The sequence below is a fragment of the Panthera tigris genome, chromosome B2 (genome assembly GCF_018350195.1).
Source record: "Panthera tigris isolate Pti1 chromosome B2, P.tigris_Pti1_mat1.1, whole genome shotgun sequence".
Taxonomy (NCBI): Eukaryota; Metazoa; Chordata; class Mammalia; order Carnivora; family Felidae; genus Panthera; species Panthera tigris.
Window position 1 is genome coordinate 114,085,709 of NC_056664.1, and position 23,722 is coordinate 114,109,430.

General features: G+C 38.5%; 1 protein-coding gene across 3 annotated transcripts in view; it reads right to left on the minus strand.

Moving 5' to 3' along the window:
• SOGA3 (SOGA family member 3) overlaps positions 1–23,722 on the minus strand; it is a 62,388-nt gene that overhangs the window by 22,523 nt on the left and 16,143 nt on the right. For all 3 annotated transcript variants that reach the window (XM_042987138.1, XM_042987139.1, XM_042987137.1), the window contains exon 5: positions 4,901–4,972. In XM_042987138.1, coding sequence (XP_042843072.1) covers positions 4,901–4,972 — 72 coding nt within the window. The remainder of the gene's footprint in view (positions 1–4,900; positions 4,973–23,722) is intronic.

The following is a 23,722-nucleotide window of genomic DNA, read 5'->3' on the forward strand; positions in this document are numbered from 1 at the left end:
TATTCAAAGCAGAATTGCCTTTTAAAGGCGTTAAAGTAAGGGAATTTTAACACCGGCCTGGCACGTCCAAGGAGAAACTGGACAGTGTTTCATCCAGATCACTTGAAAAGTAAAATGTATTCCCCATCAGCCTGAAATGGATAAAGTTGGCTCTGTCTGGTAAATGGACGGTAGCACAGGCTCAGAGCTAATATGAAAGCACATTTGTCCAGGGACACATCTCCCGGAGACAGTTTCCCAAAACTCTCTTCTAAGTACATACTTTGGGTCACTTATGTAACTTCTGTGGGTTTTGTTTTCCTCATGTTTAAGTGGAAATAAAAATGCCTTCCTTTCCCAGCCATGAGTCAGCGGTGCTTGAGATGAGTTGTGCTAAAGTAGCAGCAACCACTGGTGGTGAAGGTGAGAATAATAAGTTTCTGCCAGAGATGCTCATTAAATATGAGATGAAAGAGATGAAAAGATGGAGAGAGATGAAAGAGATGGAGAGAGCAGGGCACAGGTCTCCTGTCCTCCCATCTGCTAATGAGAATTAGTACGGAAGGGTTGAGAGCTGCTGAGTGTGCAGAGCCTGACCATCCCATTCTTTATATTATTATGCCCTGACATTAGCCCTGTGAGGAAGGTGATCTAGGTCTACTTTATAGAAAAGGAGATGAGCTTCAGAGAGGTTAGTAAACCAGTAGAGCACAAGTTAATAAGTGACAGAGCACATCTGTATTCTGACTGATTCCAAAACTCTTATTCTTTCCACTGTACATGTTGCCTCTAGAAAAGCAGCCCAAGAAAAGAAAATTAGGATATTGGGGAAAAATAAAAAAAAAAAAAATTAGATGTGTTGGCCTGTATGCTTTCCTCTAGAAGAGGTTTAGAAGAAAGGACAGAAGCACAGAGAAAAGACAAGAGAGAACCTCAGGAGCACAGCAAGAGAGAAGAATGAGAATGTATGTCCCACGTCATGTAGAGCTGACATGAGAATCCATTTCACAAGGGAAGAGAGAAGGTGCTTTGCAAGAGACTGTGTGTTGGGCCCTCACACTAATTCAGTGAGGATAAAAGCAAGGACACATTACAATGTTTAATAGCACAGCAACAGGAGGAGCAAAGAGAACCCTGATGTTTCCAGCTTAGGTGTCTTGATGGATGAGGCCGCTAATAACAGGGATAGAGAATGAGCCAAGAGGAGCAGGTATGAACACAATAGATCTAAGTGTATTAAACTACTGCCTTTGAGGGCTGTCAGTGGAGGGCCATCTAGTGGAAACATCTATCAACAGGCAAGTGGAATTTCAGGCCCAAGATGACAAAGATTATATACTCTGACCCTGCAGAGACTTCAGGTCCAAAGGGGAGAACATGAGAATGCGTAGAGGTGATGGTTGAAGCTATGACAATGGCTTTGAAAGCAACCAAAAAGAGGAGGGAAAGAAAGAGAGACCCAGAAGAAATGATTAAAGGGTTGGTGGGCGCAGGAGTCAAATATCATGTAAGAATTTGAAACGATGTTTGAATAGAAACGTGATGCAGCAGTATGCTTATCAAATATGCTTTTATATAGACTAGGCTTTGTTGGGAAGTAAGAGTAGGGGAGACTGGGGGGTTAGGTTGAGCTACACGTATGATAGAACTCCTTGATTGCAAGGCAAGGCATTTATTTGCTAGTAAAAAAAAAAAAAAAAAAAAAAAAAGTAAAATGCTGCAGTTTGAATCTAACCCAAACAGCAGTGGATGTGATATAAGCCACAGATTGGAGCAGAGTAACACCTTACTAGGCTATGTTAAGCAAGTATAAAAAAGAAGGATATCTGATTTGTGTATATGTAAGCTCTCCTGCCCAAAGGAATGAAAACATAAATATTATTTTAAGACTTGGACATATACTACATGTAACAAAGTCACTATGAGGGAAGGAGAATGATGGGCACGATAGTCACTATTTTTTATTTGTTTTAAAGAAATCTTCTCAAGATACAAAATGATAGTTTCTGCAGTGCTGAGAACTTAAGAACCCTGTACGCTAATGTGCCCTGCAGGCTCAGCCTGTCACCTAACTACTGTAGCTGCATTTGCAACTGAGCAGGGAAATACTGTATGTAAATGCTGAAAATGTTAAATCAGAGATGGTAGGGAAAGTGTCTGGTTGACAGCAACTGAGCAGTACATGCTTGCTCTTATTTTCCACAGTGAATGCTAGGCAAGAAACATTGTAATGCTTTGAAATGAGAAGCACGTTGTCTCTTATTTTTGTGTATGTTAAAGACATACTCTTTTTTTTTTAAGTTTATTTATTTATTTTGAGGCAGGGGGAGGGGCAGAGAGAGAGGGAGAGAGAAACCCGGAGTTTGCTCTGTCAGCATGGTGCCTGATGCAGGGCTCTATGTCACGAACCATGAGATCATGACATGAGCCGAAATCAAGAATTGGATGCTTAACCAACTGAGCCACCCCAGCACCCAAAGACTCACTCTTAAGAAAGCACAAATGACCTGTGAAGAAGGGGAGCATAAAGATGATGAGGGGCCAAAAGAAGTGAGAGGAGTCTGGCTTTGACTCAGCCACTGCCAGAAGCTACATTACACTCTAAATGAATTACATGCATTAAACTCATTTAATTTGTACAAGAATGCTCTATTACGATCCCATTTTATAGATGAGGAAACAAAGGCATAGAAAGAATAAGTAACTTATCTAAGGCCATACAGCTGGCATGCTACTGTTCTTAATTGTCACGCAAAACCATTTCTCAGTAAAGTCACTGTGCTGCTGAAGGAGCATGTAAACAATTCATCAGAGAAGCTGAAGCAAATAAAAATGAAGTACAAAGCTGTACAAATAATAGGAGGTTGAACCATATGAAATTGCTTGGGTCAAAATCACAGCAGGTTGACAATTTCATTTGGCTTAACCTAGCAAAAGGGGACACAGGAGTATCCAAAAGTGCATATTGAACATGTTGCAGTGTCAGACACTAGACACTGACAAGTTAAAGATGAATAACATGACCCATGACTACAATCTCCCCTGGCTAAGTATGGGAGCTGAATATGTAAACAAGAATTACAATAGAATGGGATGCTTGCAGTAATCTAAGAATCAATGGTCCTCAACCCTGACTGAGCAATAGAATGATCTGTGACTACTTTATAATTGAAATCTCCCACCCGAGACAGTTCTGACCAATCTGCTGGGGTGGGTTTTTAAAAACCCTACAGGTAATGATCTCTGAAAATAAATGAACCGGAAACACTAGCAGGGACTTCAAAGGCCACAACAGCATACTTAGGAATTTCCCAGGCATTTGGGCCATGACATAACAACTGGTGGACTGCAATGTTTCTTGACTGCTGTAAGATCCCAGGTCCCACTAACAAACTGATGAAAGCTGTGGATGTCTTTTACAGAAAGGTACCCAAGTGCACATGGAGTGGGAGGGTCATAGAGTTAGAAACAAGTTAGAAACAAAAGAGTTGGAAACAGATAAGCATTCCTGGATTAGAGAGTATGGTTGAAAAAAATAAATAAACTTTAACACAGGAAGTATAACAATAGGCCACATGTGGGTTTTTAAAAAAGTAAACTGCTGATTAAAGCTGACTTAGGATTTTAGAACAGGGAGAATATAGCCCCTTCTCCTTCAATGAGGTGGAGAGAATTGATGGCAACATGTGAAATGATCCTTAGCAAAATACATGGAGACAGGTGGCTAAAGTTATGGCAAAGACAGAGTGAGAAAGTTGTAGTGACAGAGCATATTTGCATTTATTAAGGAAACCATGAGAAAGATAGAAAGTGGAGTAATGATCTTAATATGAGACTGTCTGGGATTTTTGAACTGCTAAAGTCTATCAATGTCCTTGTGCTAGAACCAGGAGAAATATTAACTAAGAACAGAGCAGGAAGAGAGAAGAAAAGGAAAGATAAACATTTATTATGCTGTGCTTTAAAAAAAATGGAGGCACACTTTTTCAAATTTTGGATATTTAAACATTGCTTCAGGTAAAATTATTATCTAACGAGAAAATGCCTTGTAAAAATTTTAAAAAAAGGTATGCTATAGTATGAGATTCCAACTTATGCAATTAAAAGTCCCTGACTAGCTAAGTGTTTTTAGAGAGCCATAATGTCACTTCTGTCCCCAAATATTTCCTCTTCTGTCTTAAAATCTCCTTCATTACATCCATTAGTACTTTCTGCTCACCCTGAAAGCCGAGCTTTCAGAGTCTTTTCAGAGTCTTTACTGTGGCTATATTTCTAAAGTTCTTAACAAGCCCATGTTGAATACATTTTTTAAAAGATTTTATTTTTAAGTAATCTCAGCACCCTATGTGGAGTTCAAACCCACAACCCCAAACCCCAAGATCAAGAATCTCATGCCCCACTGACTGAGTCAGCCAGACACCCCCGAATACATCTTTTAACTTTTATTTCTATTCCTTCGTTTCCTTTTTTTTTGCTTCTCTAATCACCGGCATAGATAATTACTTCCTTCTAGGGCTCTTATCACCAGCCTCTCTCTCCCCTCACCACCTCTTCCTACAACATTCCTTTCTTTACTCACTCCTAATGCTATAGGAACACCCATTCTATTGACTTTATTAATTATGAGTGAACAAGATTAGCCCCATGCGTACATTTCTCAAACATAGCGATACATAAGGTACAAATGGCATATTGCTATGTGCTTATTGCGTAAAAGCAATAACAGGGATGTTAGTTAGTGTTAACATTACAAGCCACGATACTGAATGCTTTATACTGCCTGTATGTATAGCACATAATGGATGTAAACTTTCCTTTGCATGAGTGTATCTGGCTACCATGTCCACTTACAGACGAAGATCGTTATTATGTACATTTGCATAATACTTGATGTACCAGTTGAAATTTTATCTCCACATACCTCTGTGGGAGTCTGTTGAGTCTTTTTTTCGGATTTTGGCAAATCTTTGCTTCCTCTTCTTTTTAAGGATAGCTGAAACAAAGCAGGGATGTATTTAGTTTGGTGAACTATCATTTTAACTCCATTTTATGTTTTTAAGTGTCTAATGTCATGTGACCACACCAAGCCAAATAAAAAGTGTTAGTTCAATAATCATAAAGGAGGAAAAAACACCAAACCACGTAGATTTTTTCTTCAGACTGGGAAATACTTCACAGTAGAAGAGTAAGTGGCAATCATCTAAATAATCTGAGGAAGGGCAGGAAATCTACCGTGGAGCTGCAGAGAACAACCTGGATAAAATTCAGACTGATGACCCAATATGCGATATATTCCAAATGAAAGCAAATCCTTGTTAGCATTCTACATCACCAAAGGGGGGGAAAAAAGAGGAATAGGGTATTTCCAGTCAAAGGCAGGTTTCTATAAGCTTGTAAAGACAAACTTTTACTGGGTTTGTGTAGAATTGGAACAATTTTACTCTTTCCTCACCACATATCTACGCAAACAAATACAATACACAGATACCCATACAAACGTGTAGTATGTAGGGGATGGTTACAGTGAAACGGAGAGGACATGTTCTTTCTAAAGGAGCAGGCTGACTGGGTGACTCACTCGGTTAGGTGTCTCACTTTGATTTTGGCTCAGGTCGGGATCTCGCGGTTTGTGAGATCAAGCCCTGCATTAGGCTCCACGTTGATGGCACGGAGCCTGCTTGGGATTCTCTGTCCCTCACTCTCTGCCCCTCGCTCTCATGCCCCACTTGCATGCTCTCTCCCTTCTCTCTCTCAAAATAAATACATAAAGTTAAAAAAATAAATAAAGGAGCAGGCTGAGTGGGAATTAGCTTCAGCTGATTGGTACAATACAGGAATGTGGGCTTTTCCTAGAGTAGCTAGGAATCTGGATTTTGTATTGGTTGGCCCTAACTGAAATTCAGACAAACAACACTTTGTAGGTCAAAAAATACATATCTAGTGCCAAATCCTTTCACGGAACAGCAATATACGATCCCTGGTACTCTGTTCCATTTCTCAGCACTAATATAATAAGAAGGGTCCTTCTGTATAAATAATAATCCATATGTATGAATACCTACCATATACCTAATATTGTACTGGATATCCAAATATCAATTAAATAGTACACTTATCATCAGGAAGCTCAGAATACACCATGGGAGACAGAGAAGCGAACAATTATACTGATTGGTAAATGCCATGCTTTAGGTTCTGTGAAGCAGGGGCTTTGTCTTAGCATGGCATCACCACTATTAGGATAGTACTTCATCACATGACAGATATTGGGAAAAATATTTGCTGAACTAATGAACAAATATAAAATAGGAGGTTGTGAGGTCAAAGAGGAAGATGGGGATATAGAGCGAATATAAAGGCAGGAAAGGCTTCTCAAAAGAGGAGGTTTCATGAAATTTGCAAAGAACTTCAAATTACATTTTTCCCATGTTCCTTTCTAACCCATATCCAGTGTTCAATGTAGGCATATGTTCAGGCCCAGAAGGCAGAGGCTGCATTGCTGCAACTGTTTGCATTCAGTATGAAATTTAAACTACAGATCCAAATGAATGGCCTGTGTGCTTATTTCCACTTCTTTACAGAAAGATGCTATGTTGCTTGTATAATCTTAGAAACAAAAGCTGTGGGGACTGATTCGCCATAACCAAAAGTGGTTTACAAACCAATCAGCCAAAACAGTCCCAAGAAAACCCAAGAATATAGCAAGCTGAACTAGGGAATCCTGGAACAGTCTGCGTAGGGGCTACCTACAAAGAAGCACTCAAATTCACTTTATTAAATATTTACTGAATACTTTTATTTTGAATATATTTTTATACATTTATTAGTGCTTACTAATGCACTTCATAAGGTACCTGTGATACAATAATAATAAAACCAGCGTGATCACTGCTTATTATGAGGTTCCTAATTTACCTGGTAAATGGTCTTTTCGGTCTGCAATTTACTACAGTGTGATGAAAGCAATGATAATGTAAAGATAATATTAACTGGCATTGATTGAGCACGAATTCATGTCAAACACTTTACATACATTATCTCAATTAATTCTTGAAACATCCCTTCAATTTAACAAGCTCTAGGTGATCCTGAGGCATGATAAAGTTTGAGAAGCACTGGTCTGAAATCATTGCTTGACAAGTAGCAGAATCAGGTTTTGACCCAAGTCATTTTGATCTTTATTATACTAGATCATAAGGAGAAAGTCTTAAGTCATTCTGGGGAGGAGATGGTGTGGGGAGCTAAGGATAATTTCCAGAAAGAAGTAATATCTTATCTTGAATCTGGAAGAAGAGGAGTAAGCCAGTCAAAGAGAAGAGCAGAAAGGGTAGAGCAAAGCCTTCCATGTGGAAAAACCATTTCTGGGAAACAATTCAGTATGTCTGTAACAAAATGTAAGGAGAATAAATGATGGTGATGGCATGAGTCAGATCTTGAAGGATACTGAATAGGGTTGTTTCAAGAAAAAAGCATCCATAATCAGACTGTCACAGAAGAAACATACACACAAAAGTAGAAGTTCCAATGGCCATGAGGTAAAGGGCCATCATACAAGGGAAATGAGGGGAGGTATGTTCTAATTCTGAGAGCTTTTTGGAGGGGGTCTTTATTTTTCATTCATTCCATAGATATTTGTTGGGTTCTGGCATATAAATGATACTATATAGTTATACAAATATGACTGAGCAATATTTTATTCTCCTCCCCACCAAAGAGCTAACTTTATGATGGTTAAAAGCATGCAGATAATTAACTGAAACAGTAGACAGAATTAACTAAGGGCAATAAATGAAGAACAAAAGATCGAGAGGACAAAGAAGCAGATATGATCCCAGATCTGGAGAAACCAGAGGAAATCATCTAAGATGGCTGATCTTTGAAGGATGTACAAAATGTCAACAAACATAAAACCAAATAAAAGAAGAAGCAAAGAGTCAGGAGAATGGGTGTGTCTTTATACATTCACTGCCTTTCTGACAAAAAGTAATGGAGGCAGAGGCACTACAGAGGTGAGGCAGAAGAAGGCACTTACAGGGCTGAGGTCAGCTTGTGGAGCTGAGAAATTTAGACTTTATCCTGTGGGCAATGTTAAAATGAGCCCTCTAAATTAATATAGGAGAAATGCTGAAACCAGGCCATCGTTTCCTAAGAGGCATTTTCTATTTTACTTTTATTTGAATAGCAATCAAGCAAGGTGTCAAACCCACAGCCCTGAAAAAAGATTTCTTCCTGAATAAAGGTACACAGCCTTTAAGGCGCCTCTAGTCCAAGTACCTTTAATAATCACATTTAAATGTTCAATAAATATTTCATCATCTTTTCATATTCCAGCAAGTTTTTATTAACTTTCTGACTCCAATAAAACAAAGATGAGGCTCATCTGGATAGGGAAAGTTGGAGAAATAATGTAAATCCAGTCTCTTTCTTGTGAGTATAAATTTTCATCATCTCCCCCTCGTCATCTGGGCACCTCTGCAGGGAAGCAGTTTGGGATGCTAGAACGAAATCTCACATTTCATCTTTGCTCTCGAAGTAGGCGCTTCCTACTAGATAAATATGTTGAAAACATGTCTTGCCCATGTCTTAATTCTTTGCATTCCCTGCCCCAACTAGCCCAAAAGAGACTGCTGTTCTTTTTATCCATGTGAAGGCCAGGAATTCAAGACTTTTTCCCAAAAAATATGTTTGCACAGCAATTATATAAAATGGGTTGTTTGTGTTCTAAACAAACAATTGTTTGTTTTGAGACTGCCCTTTTTCCTCAGTTGAAATTTGGTCCGCTTCTTAATAGGTAGCATCTTGATGTTCTCAGCGATTAAACAACCTGCCTGAAATGGCACCGAAAGACAGAGTATATATAAAAGTCTCCTATGTATTTGATAAAATTAAAGAGATCCATTTGTACAGTGATGAAATCAAGAAGGAAACCATAACTGTATTAATATCTAGGATTTATGAGCACTAAATGCCTGCTGTGCACATTTCTAATTGCTTAGTATGTAAGTACTCATTTGATCTTGCAACCGTCTTAGGAGTTTGGCACCATTATCTGAAGCACACCAAGGAAAAATCATCAGCTAGTAAGTGGTTGAATCCCGAGGTAAGTTATCCAGCTTCAGAGCTCTTGTTCTGAACAATGACGTTACAATGTTCCTCCAAAGGAAGAAAAGTACAGGATTATATTATTTCTGAGCATATTCTTCTCTATGCTATTCCACCACTGCTGCATGGGCTTGGGGCATAGTTTATATACATTACACACAATCAATGTATTTTTCTATTTTTAACATAGGAGTCACCAGAAGTGACATACACACTCATTGATTCTCACAGTTGTCCTATAAATATTGCGACTTAGGGCAACATTGGGAAGGAGAAATGGGGATTACCAATTTAAGACTGGGGGAAAACTGAAAGAAGCAGGAACTTGGCTTTGCTATGGTCTGAATGTTTACGTCCCCCCCCCCCCCGCCCCCATCCAAATTCTTATCTTGAAATCCTCATGTCCAATGTGATGGCATTTGGAGATGGGGCCTTTGGGAGGTGCTTAGGTCATAAGGGGATGGATGGGTCATGGATGGGATTATTGCCCTTACCAAAAGAGACTCAGAGAGCACCCCAGTCCTTTCTGTCCAGTGAGTAAACAAGTCTGCAACCTAGAAGAGGGCCCTCACCTGGCCATGCAGGCATCCTGATATCAGACTTCCAAGATCCAGAACTGTGAGAAATAAATTTCTGTTGTTTATAAGCCACCCAGTATGTGGTGCTTTGTTATAGCAGCTGAAATGGACTAAAACAGGCTTCATCCCGTTTTGAAGGGGAACAGGAGAGGCTCTAGAAGTCTTCCCTCCTTCCATCCTATTATATCCTGGATGCCTACCAGAGAGTCTGGCAGAGGATAGGCTGGCAAGAGTGCCCAGAGATCTTGCTCACAAACATTCTCCACCACCTCCCTTAAAAGGGTGAAGCAGGATCCCAAGCTCTATATGAAGACAGGATCTTGGGGCCCAAAAAGAATGTGGGTGAAGGAAGCGAGCTAGGATTATCCCGTCGTGCCATTCTTTGTAAAATCTCCCAGCAGTTTTCCACCTCACTCAGTATCAGAGCCATGCTTTACTAAGGCACAGGAGACCTCAATTACACACTGGATTTGTCCCGGTAATGTTTTAAAAAGACTTCACCAGACTTCAACCAAGACCAATTAAAATATTTCACTGTTAGGCTCAGGCATTTTTTTTTTTCCCCAAAGTTCCCACGGTGAGTACAGTGTGCTCTGAGAATCACTGTTCTGCTCCACGCAGACCCTCCGTCACCTCCTCCAAACAAGCTCTTCGGCCTCATCTGCCGCCACTCTCCTCCCCTGCTTTCCTTGCTCTAGTGTCACCAACGTCCTTGCGGTTCCTCAGACATGCCAAGCATGCTCCAAAGAGGGGCCTTTCCTCTGCCTACAAGCACTCTTCCTTCCTACACTCCCATATCCACCCCAGCAACTCCTTCAGGGTCCCTAATCAGAGTCCTTCCCCAACGATTGCATACAAAACAACAAATAACTCCATACAAAATACCTCCTCTAGTCTCTTGCTCCATGCACTGCTTGTCGTCTTAACCTCGCTTTATTTTTCTTCATAGCTCCTTTCACCATCTGACTTGTGTATTCGATTCATGCCTATCTCCTCATCCTGCAACATGAGCTCCACCCACGCAGGAACTATGTGTTGTTCCTTACAGCTCCGGCTCTTAGAAATATACCTGGAATGAAGTAGTTGCTCAGACAGTATCAACTGAATGCAGAGACCACCACTTAGACCTGGTTTCTTACACATTTGTTTTTGAAGCATTCGAATCCAAGAAGTTGGTAGAAGGTTAAAACAAAGAAATAAAAGTCCAAAGTTCCATTTAAAGTTTATAAAAATAAAACTTTTCAATAGAAAAAACCTAAAGAGCAAAAATGATGAGCTGAAAAGTATTTAAAATGGGACATACGATATACCTTCACGGCGCTCTAATATTTTTCTTGATTTTTACCAATCCCACTTTCCCCAGTGTCAAAAATTAAGATTTTGGCTCTCAAATTCATTTGTAAAGGATACCTGATACCAACATTCTTTGGTTTTGTGGCCGATTTTGTGGTTTCTACTCAGCAGCTCCTCTCACACAGTTTGTGTTCTGGTGCTGAACTTCAAAGTCTCCAGAGCCTTGGCTTCAAGCCCAGGTCACAGAGACTCTTCTCCAAGTTGCTTTCTAAAGTTCCTTCTCTTTGCTCTCACTCATGGAAGGACCAAGTCAATGACTCTCCCACTCTTTCCCTTTTCCTCACCTTGGAGAAACACCAAGGTGAATATTCACCAATATTCACCAATATTCACCAATGTGAATATTCTGATGTGAACTAAGTTATTTTCCGTGTTATCTAACTCACCAAGGGTTTACAAAAAATAGTCAGGAAATTATCGGCATAAAGGCACCTAACCTTTGGGTTCCAACCACTGTCTATTATACGTTAGACTTAAGACTTACATTAGTGATTAGGTTTTCCACAGTAAGACTGTTCACAAAACTAGTTGTATTTCTCCCTTTCCAGTAGGCAGTCCATTTGCAATGTGCCCCATTAAGAGGCAGAGACTCTTTCCGCGGCTCTTCAAACAGGGCTGGACTTGGGACTTGTTTGGAGTAATAAAATATGGCGGGAGTAAAATGTGGTAGGAGAGGTGACGCTGACGCTACCCTCAAGAGACGCTTGCACACTCTGCTCACTGTGTCTTGGACACACGCTGCCCCATGTGATAAGCCTGGGTGGAATAGTTTGCTGGACGGAAAGAGTCACATGGCTTAGTTATTCCCTCTGACCTGGACGATAGTCAGCAAACTTCCAGATGCAGAGCCTCTGAGCTGACAGCTGGCCAAAAGTAAATGCCAGGACCCAACTGAGACCACAATAATCCATATAGAGGACCATAGAATTATGTAAATAAATGACTGTTGTTTTAAGCCACTAAATGGTTACAAAGCAAAAGTGGATACGTTTTTCAACCATGTTTCACCATTGGAATTGAAAAAGTCCCAGTTGATATTTATGAAAGAAAAAAAAAATCCCTTATTCAAATTCCAGAAAAGCAAATGGCCCATGTAAAAAGTCAAGAAAAAGAGTAGAAGTGGGTTATCAAACACAGGAACTAATAAAGCTCAATGTACTTTCCTTGTTTTTATTTTTCCCCTGCCTTTGACAATATTTTGATTCCATAAAGTATTTTTTAATAAAACTGAGCTTTAAATAAATTGTTATAAAAGGCCACCTTTCAGTTCTATACTGCAGATGCTTCTTTTAATAAAAGTAGGTGTTCAATTAGCACCAAAGGTGTGATAGGAGTTAAAAGCTAATAAAGTTCATCCTAACAGTCAAGTTTATTACACAGTCTGGCTCGGCACATTTTTGAAGTATTTTTTCCATTTGAACTTAGCTTTTTTCTTCCTTTTAAGGAAGAAGTGATGTATAACATTTACAGTGCTTCCCTAGATCTAGGTTTCTTAAATATATCTGTCAATTCCACTAAAACTAAAGTTTTATCAAATTGTTTGTTCTTTTGTTTGTATAGCTTTCCCAGGCATGGGAAGAAAAATAACTTTAATTTTAAAAGACTTTCTACTTAAGCCAATTTACAGAATAGAAACATAAAGCATTTAAAGGAAGCTGTACCCAGACAATCCTTAATTGTAACGTAAGGATTAGATTTTGCAAATTTCTAATGCTTGTTAGTTAAGAAGACCAGAATTCAGAAAAGAACAGAATGGAGAAGAGAGTAAAAGAAAGAAACCAGTAATTCATTTATTCCAAGAAACAACCTTGGAAGATTCAGAAAAGGAAACTGATCAACAGTTCAAATCCGGAATTTGTTCCTAGAAGATACTAATAAATTTAAAAAGCTGTGCACTTTTCATTCTTAGGAAAGATAGTGATCCCCTTCTGCATGTTGACACAGAGGTACGTGTCACAGAGGTGGAGAGATAGATCTGGCATACAGAAGTGTATATCATGGAGGCGGAGCCCCAGTTCTGCAGGAATAAATCAACCTTCTTCTGCCAGGAGGTCATCTCCTTTTCTATCCTACAAGCCCATTCCTATCTTCCGAGTTATGAAGCTTCCAAACCTTGTGTGTTTTTTTTGTTGTTGTTGCTGTTGTTCATTTTTTTTTTTACCTCCAGTGAATGCCTAATGAACACTTTTAAAAGCTGGAAAAGCTCCTTTTCTTGCTGTAAAACCTTAAACCAGTGCCAGATTTGTCTTAGTTATTTTATTTTTAAGTAAAAGAATCCACTAAGTTTTCCTTTCCTTGACTCCTTCACCTTTCTCCCTTTGTGCTAAGGTAGATATCTACAGCAAGGTCAGGTTGACTAGAGAGTTGTATAAATTCTTTATTGCTAGGGAATACTAATGAGTGAACTTTGTAGAGCATGCTAGGAAGCCAGGATACCAATGAAAGAGAAACATTTGAATCTTTTTGTCTTTTTAAGAATCAGGATTATCTCGGGGCCACATGGCTTTGAATGGCTCTAGAGCTGCACAGTATCTTTCTTTCATGAAAGTCATTGTTTGGTACGAATAATTACTTTGGAACTCTTCTGCTTTTTTCCTAGCATATTGCTTGCTAATAATGCTTCAATGTTTTTACATTGGAACTCACTTTCCATGATTAGTAAGTACAGTGAAATTCAGGTAAGCCAGTAACTTGAAGAGCAAAATATTGAATTTAATCCCAGAAAATTAATTTTGAATTTAATCCCAGAAATATTAGGGAGAGAGAGAGAGAGAGAGAGAGAGAAATGGAGGTTCATTATTTAATGGGATGTGGTTACTATAGAACCAGAGGAAGTGAACTTGGAAGGAAGCTGGAGTTCATATTGTAATAGTTGGGTCTTATAAAAAACTTTTTTTTGAAAAATATCCCTTTTAAAAGTTAGGTTTGGACCCAGTAAGGGCACCTAGCTGGTTCAGTCGGTAGAGCACGCAACCTTTAATCTCAGGGTCGTGAGTTCAAGCCCACGTTGGACATAGAACCAATAACTGCTTGTTATCCATTGTGTGCTTCATACCATATGATCAAAACAACTCCTGGATCCTTAGAAAGACTTAGTCTTTGTATTCTCTGAGCTACTGTAGGACCCCCAAGGGGCTCAAGGCTACTGTTGAGAGTTTTTTTTTTTTTTAACGTTTATTTATTTTTGAGACAGAGAGAGACAGAGCATGAACGGGGGAGGGTCAGAGAGAGAGGGAGACACAGAATCTGAAACAGGCTCCAGGCTCTGAGCAGTCAGCACAGAGCCCGACGCGGGGCTTGAACTCACGGACCGCGAGATCATGACCTGAGCCGAAGTCGGACGCTCAACCAACTGAGCCACCCAGGCGCCCGGAGAGAGTTTCTAATATAAGAAACTCTCACATCATTGTAGAAACCCTCTTTTGGAGCAGGGTATAGGTTGTTAGTGGGTCTTCCAAATTATGATAGTAAACTGATCCCAAAGTAAGACCAGCTTGCTTTTAAAAAGCAGACAACATAATAATCAATGCTTCTCTGCTATTCGTATCATATATTACACTTGGATAGGAGCCATGCAAATGCCTCAGAAAGTCTCACACAAGCAATAGATTTAGGACACAAAGCTTTCCAGGTTGAGTTTATTTTTTTAAATCTGAAAGCCTGGTTAATCACTTTTGAAATAATACTTGTTAAAAAATTATTTTATGCCTTGAACCCTTAATCCACAATATAGTACACTTACTTAGTATACTTACTAAGCTATGAATATCTTCAGCAAATACAAAGCTTTATATTCACTTCTAATTTGCTATAGCTCATGAATTGATTTCTAAGCACCATTGCATTTGGCAGCTAAAATGCATTTAGAAAATTATGGCTCTGTAGTGGTAGCAGGTCTTTATGGCCTTTTCTATAATGACCCGAAGGGGGGAAACCTGCAGCCAGCATTTATAAGTTGAAATGATGATTTGTCCTCTCTTTTTTATATGGTGTCTCAATAGCTTCTACCTTATTAATACAGAAGATTTTGTTCAGAATCTTGTGAGAAATATGCAGAAAGTGCATTACAATTGCCACTGAAGTGGCAGGATGCTAAGGGGTGAGTACATAGGTACTTTAAAATGATTCTTTCTACACATTTAAGATATTCTATGATGAAATTTTAAAGGTCAGAATTCTCCATCATTCCTGAAATGTACTGAAAAGGAGCAGATATAAATTTATGGAATAATTCCTACAGTAGGTTAAAAGGTGACAGCCCATAGTTGTGCCTTAAAAATTTTGGAATTAGTTGCCAATTTTTAAAATGTGGACAATTTACATTTTAAAAATCAAGATCTCCAGTTGTGCTTGAAAAATCTGAAGGTCTGGTAAAGTTAGGTCTGATTATGGCATGACATCCTCGGGTTGGAACTAAATACTAAGACATACAATATCCAGTTTGCTCCATCACTCTTAACAAAGCAGCTTCCCTCATTTATATAACCTGTTTGGCCCTCCAGTGGCAGTGGACCTGGACCACTAACGTCACATATGTGAAAGGTGACTAAGAAAAGCAATCTTCCATTCAGCATCCTACAGGAATCCTTTATATACCACCTAGTCTTTTCTTGTGCTTTTTGCAGGAGCTGGGCTTCTACATGTGGTAAGTCACCCAATCCCTTTACAAATGGCTCTGATGGATAAAATGCCTGTATTTTGATCCCAAATCTACTTAAATTAAAAATCACTTAAAGTGATTCAAAGAATAAATCTACCTTTCCTTCTATATTAAATCCCTTCAAACATTAGAAGAGAGTGATCACATGTCAAGTATTTTCTTCTTCAGGTTATACATATTCAGTAAAACCTTGGTGTGCGAGCATAATTCATTCCAGAAACATGATTGTAATCCAAAGCACTTGTATATCAAAGTGAATTTCAAGAACCATTGGTTCAGTTGTGATCATGTGATGTTTGGCCTCATGTACTACTTGTATTGAAAGACATGGCTCGTTTATCAAGTTAAAATTTATTAGAAATGTTTGCTAGTTGCAGAACACTCGCAGAACAAGTTACTTGCAATCCAAGATTTTACTCTATGTGTGTCTGTGTGTGTGTATGTGTCTATGTATGTGTATATATATATACATACATAAATACCGCATGTATATACATATATATACACACACATATATACATGTATATATATATATATACATGTATATATATATACATATACATATATAAACACACTCTCCAGTTCTTTTTTTTTTTATGTTTCTTTTTTTTTTTTTTGAGAGAGAGACAGAGTGTGAGCGGGGGAGGGGCAGAGAGAGAGGGAGTCACAGAATCTAAAGTAGGCTCCTGACTCTGAGCTGTCAGCACAGAGCCCCATGTGGGGCTCAAACCCACAAACCACGAGATCATGACCTGAGCCAAAGTTGGACGCTTAATCGACTGAGCCACCCAGGCGCCCACTCCTCAGTTCTTTTAAGCATTCATCATATGACATGGTCTCATACATAGCTTTTGGTCAATGAAACTCCCTTCGCCTCTTTTTGTGTAAATAGCTATATTTCTATCCTTTTGTATTTGTGTAAATTAAAAAAAAATCACATTATAGGACCTCCACATTTATTCATATAAATTTCATCTTATTAATGTGCACTCTCTTATGTCGACATCATTCTGATTGTCTTTGCCTGTATCTTTTTTTTTAAATTTTTTTAACGTTTATTTATTTTTGAGACACAGAGAGACAGAGCATGAATGGGGGAGGGTCAGAGAGAGGAAGACACAGAATCTGAAACAGGCTCCAGGCTCTGAGCTGTCAGCACAGAGCCTGACCCGGGGCTCGAACTCACGGACCGCGAGATCATGACGTGAGCCGAAGTCGGCTGCTTAACCAACTGAGCCACCCAGGCGCCCCTGCCTGTATCTTTCTTGATTGCTACTAAGGAGGATTCCACTTAGATATGTTTTAGAGTATAATAGGTATTTATGACATAGTTGAAATAATGTGAAAACAAATGGCATAAGAAGAAAGACTAAGTTTAAAAAAAAGAAGACTGAGTTAATTTCTTTTAACGAATTTATGAAAACATGAAAATATTTATGACTAAAGCATGACAATCACAGTCTTTATAGTCTCTCTGATGTGCCAAGAAAATAAAAATCATGAATAAAGTATGATTACAAGAGTTTTGTCTGCAACTCTTAAATTGATTAAAAGAAAAATCTTGTTTCCATGGTTTAATTCAGTGACAATGAACTATTTCTTGGAACTGGCCCTTTTCCATTTTTAAGGACAGAGAAAGTAAGGGCAGAAGTAATTGGTTTAATAAAAAAAAACACAGAGTATGTTTTAAAAAGCTTCATCCGAAGCCAGACATAATAGACATATATTGTAAGATTCCATTTATATGAAATGCCTAGAAAAGGCAAATCAATAGATATAAGGAAAAAACTGAACCCAAGCTCTTAAAATCAAATAATACATCCATGGAGTGTGTTTTGTGTTTATGTGTATGTTCACATTCATAGAGCAAACGAGTATGAGTATGTGTGCATATCTATGTGCATATGTGAATATATGTATATATGTGTTGGAACATACATGTGTATATACGTATGTGTTTTAGGCCCTGGAAGGAATTTCAGCATATCTTAAACACTGCTCAGTGGATTATAAAACACAGGGACAAACAGAATCTCTGCAACTTCTATCTATATACCATACAATTTGAAACCTATTATAGACATCACTAAAGAACACATACTCATTGAAATGTTACAATCTGCTTTTACTTCATATTAAGAGGTACTGTAATATCCTTTGGAACTGTATTGTATTTGACCAAATTAGTTCATTTTAAAGTAATTTTGGAATAAATGGACAATCATTAGATTTCTGAAATTTGAATTTGAACAAAAATAAGGACCATATTCTAGGCTAAGTAAATCTACTTAGTCCCTTGATATAATCCTAAAGGATATACACATGTGGACATGCATCTTTTTTAGACATGAGAACAACTTAACAGCTACACACATAGTAGTGCCTTTATAAATAATAAATAAGTACCTACCTAAGGGGAATACACACATGAATATAAGAGCATGAGATATAAATGGAATAAAAATAAAATATTCCATATATTAAGGAAGTTATGGATAGGAATCACAGATGAACCAGATTCATTTCTTAAGGTATTATTATTTTTTAACTCTCTTTTTTCTCATGTTTATTTCTTTAGTTTTGAGAGAGAGAGAGAGAGAGGCAGCACAAGTGGGGGAGGGGCAGAGAGAGAGAGGGAGACACAGAATCCAAAGCAGGCTCCAGGCTCCGAGCTGTCAGCACAGAGCCCGATGCGGGGCTTGAACCCACGAACTGTGAGATCATGATCTGAGCCACAGGCGGATGCTTAACAGACTAAGTGCTCCCTTAGGTATTATTTTTTAAAGAAAACTTACCATTTACATTGCTGGTCAATTAGAAAGAATTTAGGGTGAATATAAGGGTGCCTGGGTGGCTCAGTTGGTTAAGTGGCTGACTTTGGCTCAGTTCATGATCTTGGGGTTCATGGGTTCAAGCCCATGGGTTTGAGCCCCACATCGTGCTATCTGCTGTCAGCATGGGGCCTACTTCAGACCCTCCTCTTCCCTCTCTCTTTCTCTCTCTCTCAAAAATAAATAAAACATTAAAAAAAAGAATTTTGGCCAAATATAACACAAATTTATCACTTTCTCTCTACTAAGATATACTTGAACACAAAGATAAAAATATAGATGCAGTAACACTGGTAACTGAGGTTAACAGTCAAGCATTTTCCAGAATCTGAGAAAAATTTCCTTCAACAGTAGCATCAGTGGAATTCAACAAAGAAACATAATGTATCTATGTGTAACCTTTACTGTCTGAAACAGAACTGGAAATGCAGACCAATCAAAACCAAACATCCCTGTTTCTTAAAAGGTTAAACACAAGTTTGCCATATGACTCAGCAATTCCACTTTCAGGTATATACCCAAGAGGAATGAAAACGTGTCTTCACATAAGGATTTACACAAGAATATTCTAGAAGCATTATTCATAATAGCTCAACCCAAATGTGCACCTACTGGTGAATGGATAAATAAAATATGGTGTCCATACAATACAATACAATACTATTCAGCAAATTTTTTAAAAAAGGAATGGTACGTCTGGGTGGCTCAGTCAGTTAAGCGTCTGACTCTTGGTTTCTGCTCAGGTCATGTTCTCACAGTTTCGAGTTCGAGCCCCGCATCAGGCTCTGTGCTGATAGTGCGGAGGCTGCTTGTGATTCTCTGTCTCCCTCTCCCTCTGCCCTTACCTTTCTCTCTGTCTCACACCCTCTGTCTCTCCCTCAAAGTAAGTAAACAAACTTTAAAAAGTAAAGAGGAATGAACTACTGATACATGATATGACATGGATGAATCTCAAAAACATTACGTGAAGTGAAAGCCGGATGTAATAGGCATATATTGTATGATTCCATTTATATGAAATGTCTAGAAGGGGCAAATCAATAGATATAGGAAGCAGATTCATGGTTGTCTGGAGTCGCAAGAGGGAGGGAAGGATGGGGTTTAACAGTAAGTGGGTATGAGAGATATTATGAGGTAATGAAAATGTTCTAAAACTAATTTATTGTAGTAATTGCATGCCTTGGAAAATTTACTTAAAGATCACTGAATTGCATAGTTGGAATGGGTTGATTATATGACATGTAAAAAACATGATTATATGACATGTAACAAACATGCCTCAAAAAGTTATTAAAAAACAGACAACTAGCCAGCCAGCACTTCTACATCCCAACCCTACTTGCCCCAGCACATGCATAGATATTGCACAGGTACTGCTTTATCATGTATCTGGAGAAAGAGCTCGGCTCATTTGCAATCAGCAGCTCTCAGGCTGTTAAAACTGCAATACTCCAATACTCTAGCAGGGAAAGAGCTAGATGATTAATTGGGCAATGAATCATTAGATATATTCTTTTCTTTTTTTAAAAAAAAATAATGTGTTGTTTTTTTTTTTTTGAGAGAGAGACAGAGTGCGAGTGGGGGAGGTGCAGAGAGACAGGGAGACACAGAACCTGAAGCAGGCTCCAGGCTCCAAGCTGTCAGCACAGAGCCCAACTCGGGGCTCCAATTCACCGACCGAGAGGTCATGACCTGAGCTGAGGTCAGCCACCCAACCAACTGAGCCACCCAGGCGCCCCAGATATATTCTTTTCTTACTCAGGGCTTCACGGGTAGAAACACAGGCAGAAAAGCCTTGGGAACACCCAAATTGGGGTTTGTTATTTTTCACATACTAAAGGTAAGAAAACAACTACAAGATGCTTCAAATTTTTCTAAGATTCAAATTTTCCTCATAACATGCCTGAGTGCTACAGTAGTAGAGTTTCTCATATTCCTTCAGAAAAGGCCAGAACTAGATAGATGTCTACCAGCCATCAGACGTTGGGTTAGGGCTGTGCATATCAAGTTGTGCTATAACTCTGGGTCTGAAAGCGAGCAGTGAGAGGAACAAAGCAAAAATTGCACAGTGAGTAGCTGGAGCCAACACTGAATTTAAAAAGAATGTTTGAGGGGCACCTGAGTGGCTCCGACAGTTAAGCGGCCGACTTCGGCTCAGGTCATGATCTCACGGTCCGTGAGTTCGAGCCTCGCGTCGGGCTCTGTGCTGACAGCTCAGAGCCTGGAGCCTGTTTCGGATTCTGTGTCTCCCTCTCTCTGCCCCTCCCCCGTTCATGCTCTGTCTCTCTCGGTCTCAAAAATAAATAAACGTTAAAAAAAAAAATTAAAAAAAAAAAGAAAGTTTGACATTCAACGATATTTTCTAAAAGGAAAAAGAAGTGGAAAAAGAGATAAAAGTGCATTGGACAAAGGCATTTCAGTGGAGAAAGGATCTTTCAACAAACGGTGCTGGGGCAATTGGAGATCCGCATGCAAAAAGATGAATTCAGATGCCTAACTCACACCATACACAAGAGTTAACTCAAAATGGATCATAGGCTGAATGTAATAGCCAAAAGTAGTAAAACTCTTAGAAAAACAGTAGTCATTTTCCTGCAGGTTAGACAGAGATTTCTTAGATATAACATGAAAAGCATAAATGATATAAGAAAAACATTCATAAGTTGGACTTCATCAAAATAAAAACCTTTTGCACTGCAGATGGCATCATAAAGAAAGTGAAAAGACAAGCGACACAGAAAACATTGCAAATCACACATCTGATACAAGACTTGTACCCAGAATATATGAAGTTTATATTAAAACTCAAGAATAAGTAGACAAACAATCCAATTAAAATGAACCAAAAATTGAATGGATATTACACAAAAGATGATACATGAATGGAACATAAGCACAGGAAAAGATGTTCAACATTATTAGAGAAACACAAATTTAAGCCACAAAGACATGGCACGTAAATAAACCTCAAAAGAAGAGCTGTAACAAAAAAGATAGACAGTAAGAGTTGGCCAGGGTGTTGCCAAATTGAACCCTCCTCCTTTGCAGGTAAGAATGTAAAATGATGCAGCCACTTTGGAAAACAGTTTGGCAGTTTCTTTAAAAAGTTTAGTGTAACTGCATCGTATGACCCATAAATTCTCTTAGATACCTACCCAAGAGAAACCAAAACACAGGTCCACACAAAAACTTTTATGTGAATGTTCACAGTAGCATTATTCATAAAAATGGGGGGAAAAAACTAATGTCCCTCGACTGATGAATGGATAAACAAAATGTGGTGTATGTATATATGCATATTCAAATATTATTTGGAAGTAAAAAAGGAATAAAGTACTGATATACATTACAAGGTATGTGTAAGCCTAAAAAACATTAGGCTAAGTGAAAGAAGCCAGATACAAAGGGCCAAAACTTGTATGATTACAGTTGTATGAAATATTCAGAGAATACAAGGCTATAGATTTAGAAAACAGATTAGTGCTTGATTGCGGTTAGAAGTGAGAACAGGAGGTGACTGCAAGTGAGCACTATAGATCTTTTTGGGAGCAATAGAAATGTTCTAAAATTGTCTTATGGAGATGGTTCCACAACCCTGCACATTTGCTAAAAAGCATTAAATTCTATACCTAAAATGAATTTATGGTATGTAAATTACATTTCAATAAAGCTGTATACAATAAAATATACTGGGGAAGCTAAGAGAAAGGTATTCAGTTAAAGAGAAAGGGGGGAAAACCCAAAAAGTATATGTCTAAAAACTACTCTGGAAAACAGAAGATAGCTTTAGGAATATTGTATCCTTGATAAGATAATGAACATGGCCTCTATAAACTAAAAATAGAAGATGATAGGGGAGATTAAGATCTGAAAAATAGGAAGGTGTTGGGAATAAGAAACCTCACAGAGAACACTCAGCTTCAATGCAAGAATCAAATTTTGCACTGGAGTCTTCAAACAGCACGACTGACATACCAGAAAATTAACTCCCTGATACTGAGAACAAACTTGAGAAATTGTCCAAGGACACAGGTTAAAAGGACAAAGAGAAGGTGAATGAATGAGAAGATAGTCATAAGGGGCACAAAGTGAAGAAAATGTGAAGGAGAGAAAATAGAGTATGTGTGATTGACAAGCCTATACTACACGAACGCTCCTCTGAGATAATTAATAAATGTCAATTTTCAGATTAAAGAGTCCACAAAGACCATCACCTAGATATGTCCCGGCAATAATTTTGAACTGGTTATTCTCCTTAGCTATCCAGACTCATTCTTGCCCCTTCTCTGTCCTGCTCTGTGCTTCAGGAGGCTGCCCTCTGCATATATTTCTGCCCAGGTTCTCTTCCCTGCCACATGCCTTCTGGTTGAGTTTGGCCAATAGAAGGCACTGGCAGAAATGCTGAGCAATGAGGGTAGGAGGAGAGATAGTTCACAGTATCTCTCCTCACTCCCTCACTTTGTCAACACCATATCTTGCTGAGAACCCTCCAGAGGACAACTCCCACCGGGTAGCCCCTCCTCCACAGTTCCAGCTTACACAAGCCCCTGTAACATCATTTCCTTGGCAGCATTTTTATATCTAGAGGTGGTGATGATTTCTATGTGTTGCCAGTCTTCTCTGAATGCCTCACCAGCCCAAATTAAGAGCATGTTCCCTTAATCCTGCCCACACCACTGTGAGTAATCTTATTTACATGATCCATCTACCGGAGGATCCTGATTGATAGAAAGGGTAAAGACAAAATATCCATAAATATGTAGAGAGAAAACAATCTGACCCACAAAGGAATCAAAGTCAGACTAGTCTCATATTTCTTCACTCCAAAACAAATGCCAGAAGATAATGGAGCAGAGCATATGATGTGAAAAGAAAAAAATTTGACTCAGTAATGCCATCTTGTCATTCCTGTGTGAGGTCAAAAGCACAAAGGCTCTTTTCAAAAGTACAAAAACTCAGAAAAAGTATAACCTCTACAAACTTTTCCTGTTTTAAAAAAAATTCAAGGTCATTACCTAATCAATTAAAGATTATTTAAAACTGAGGTTTCAGAAATTTAGTTGTAGTTTAAAATCATTGATAGTTAAGTATTGAAACTGAATGTATATTGTTTGAATTACATATGAAGCAAAAGACATTCTTTAAATTCAAACTATATACTGTAACAATAAATAATAGTAACGATCTTATCTTATAATCTTATGCTAACAAAGATCAGA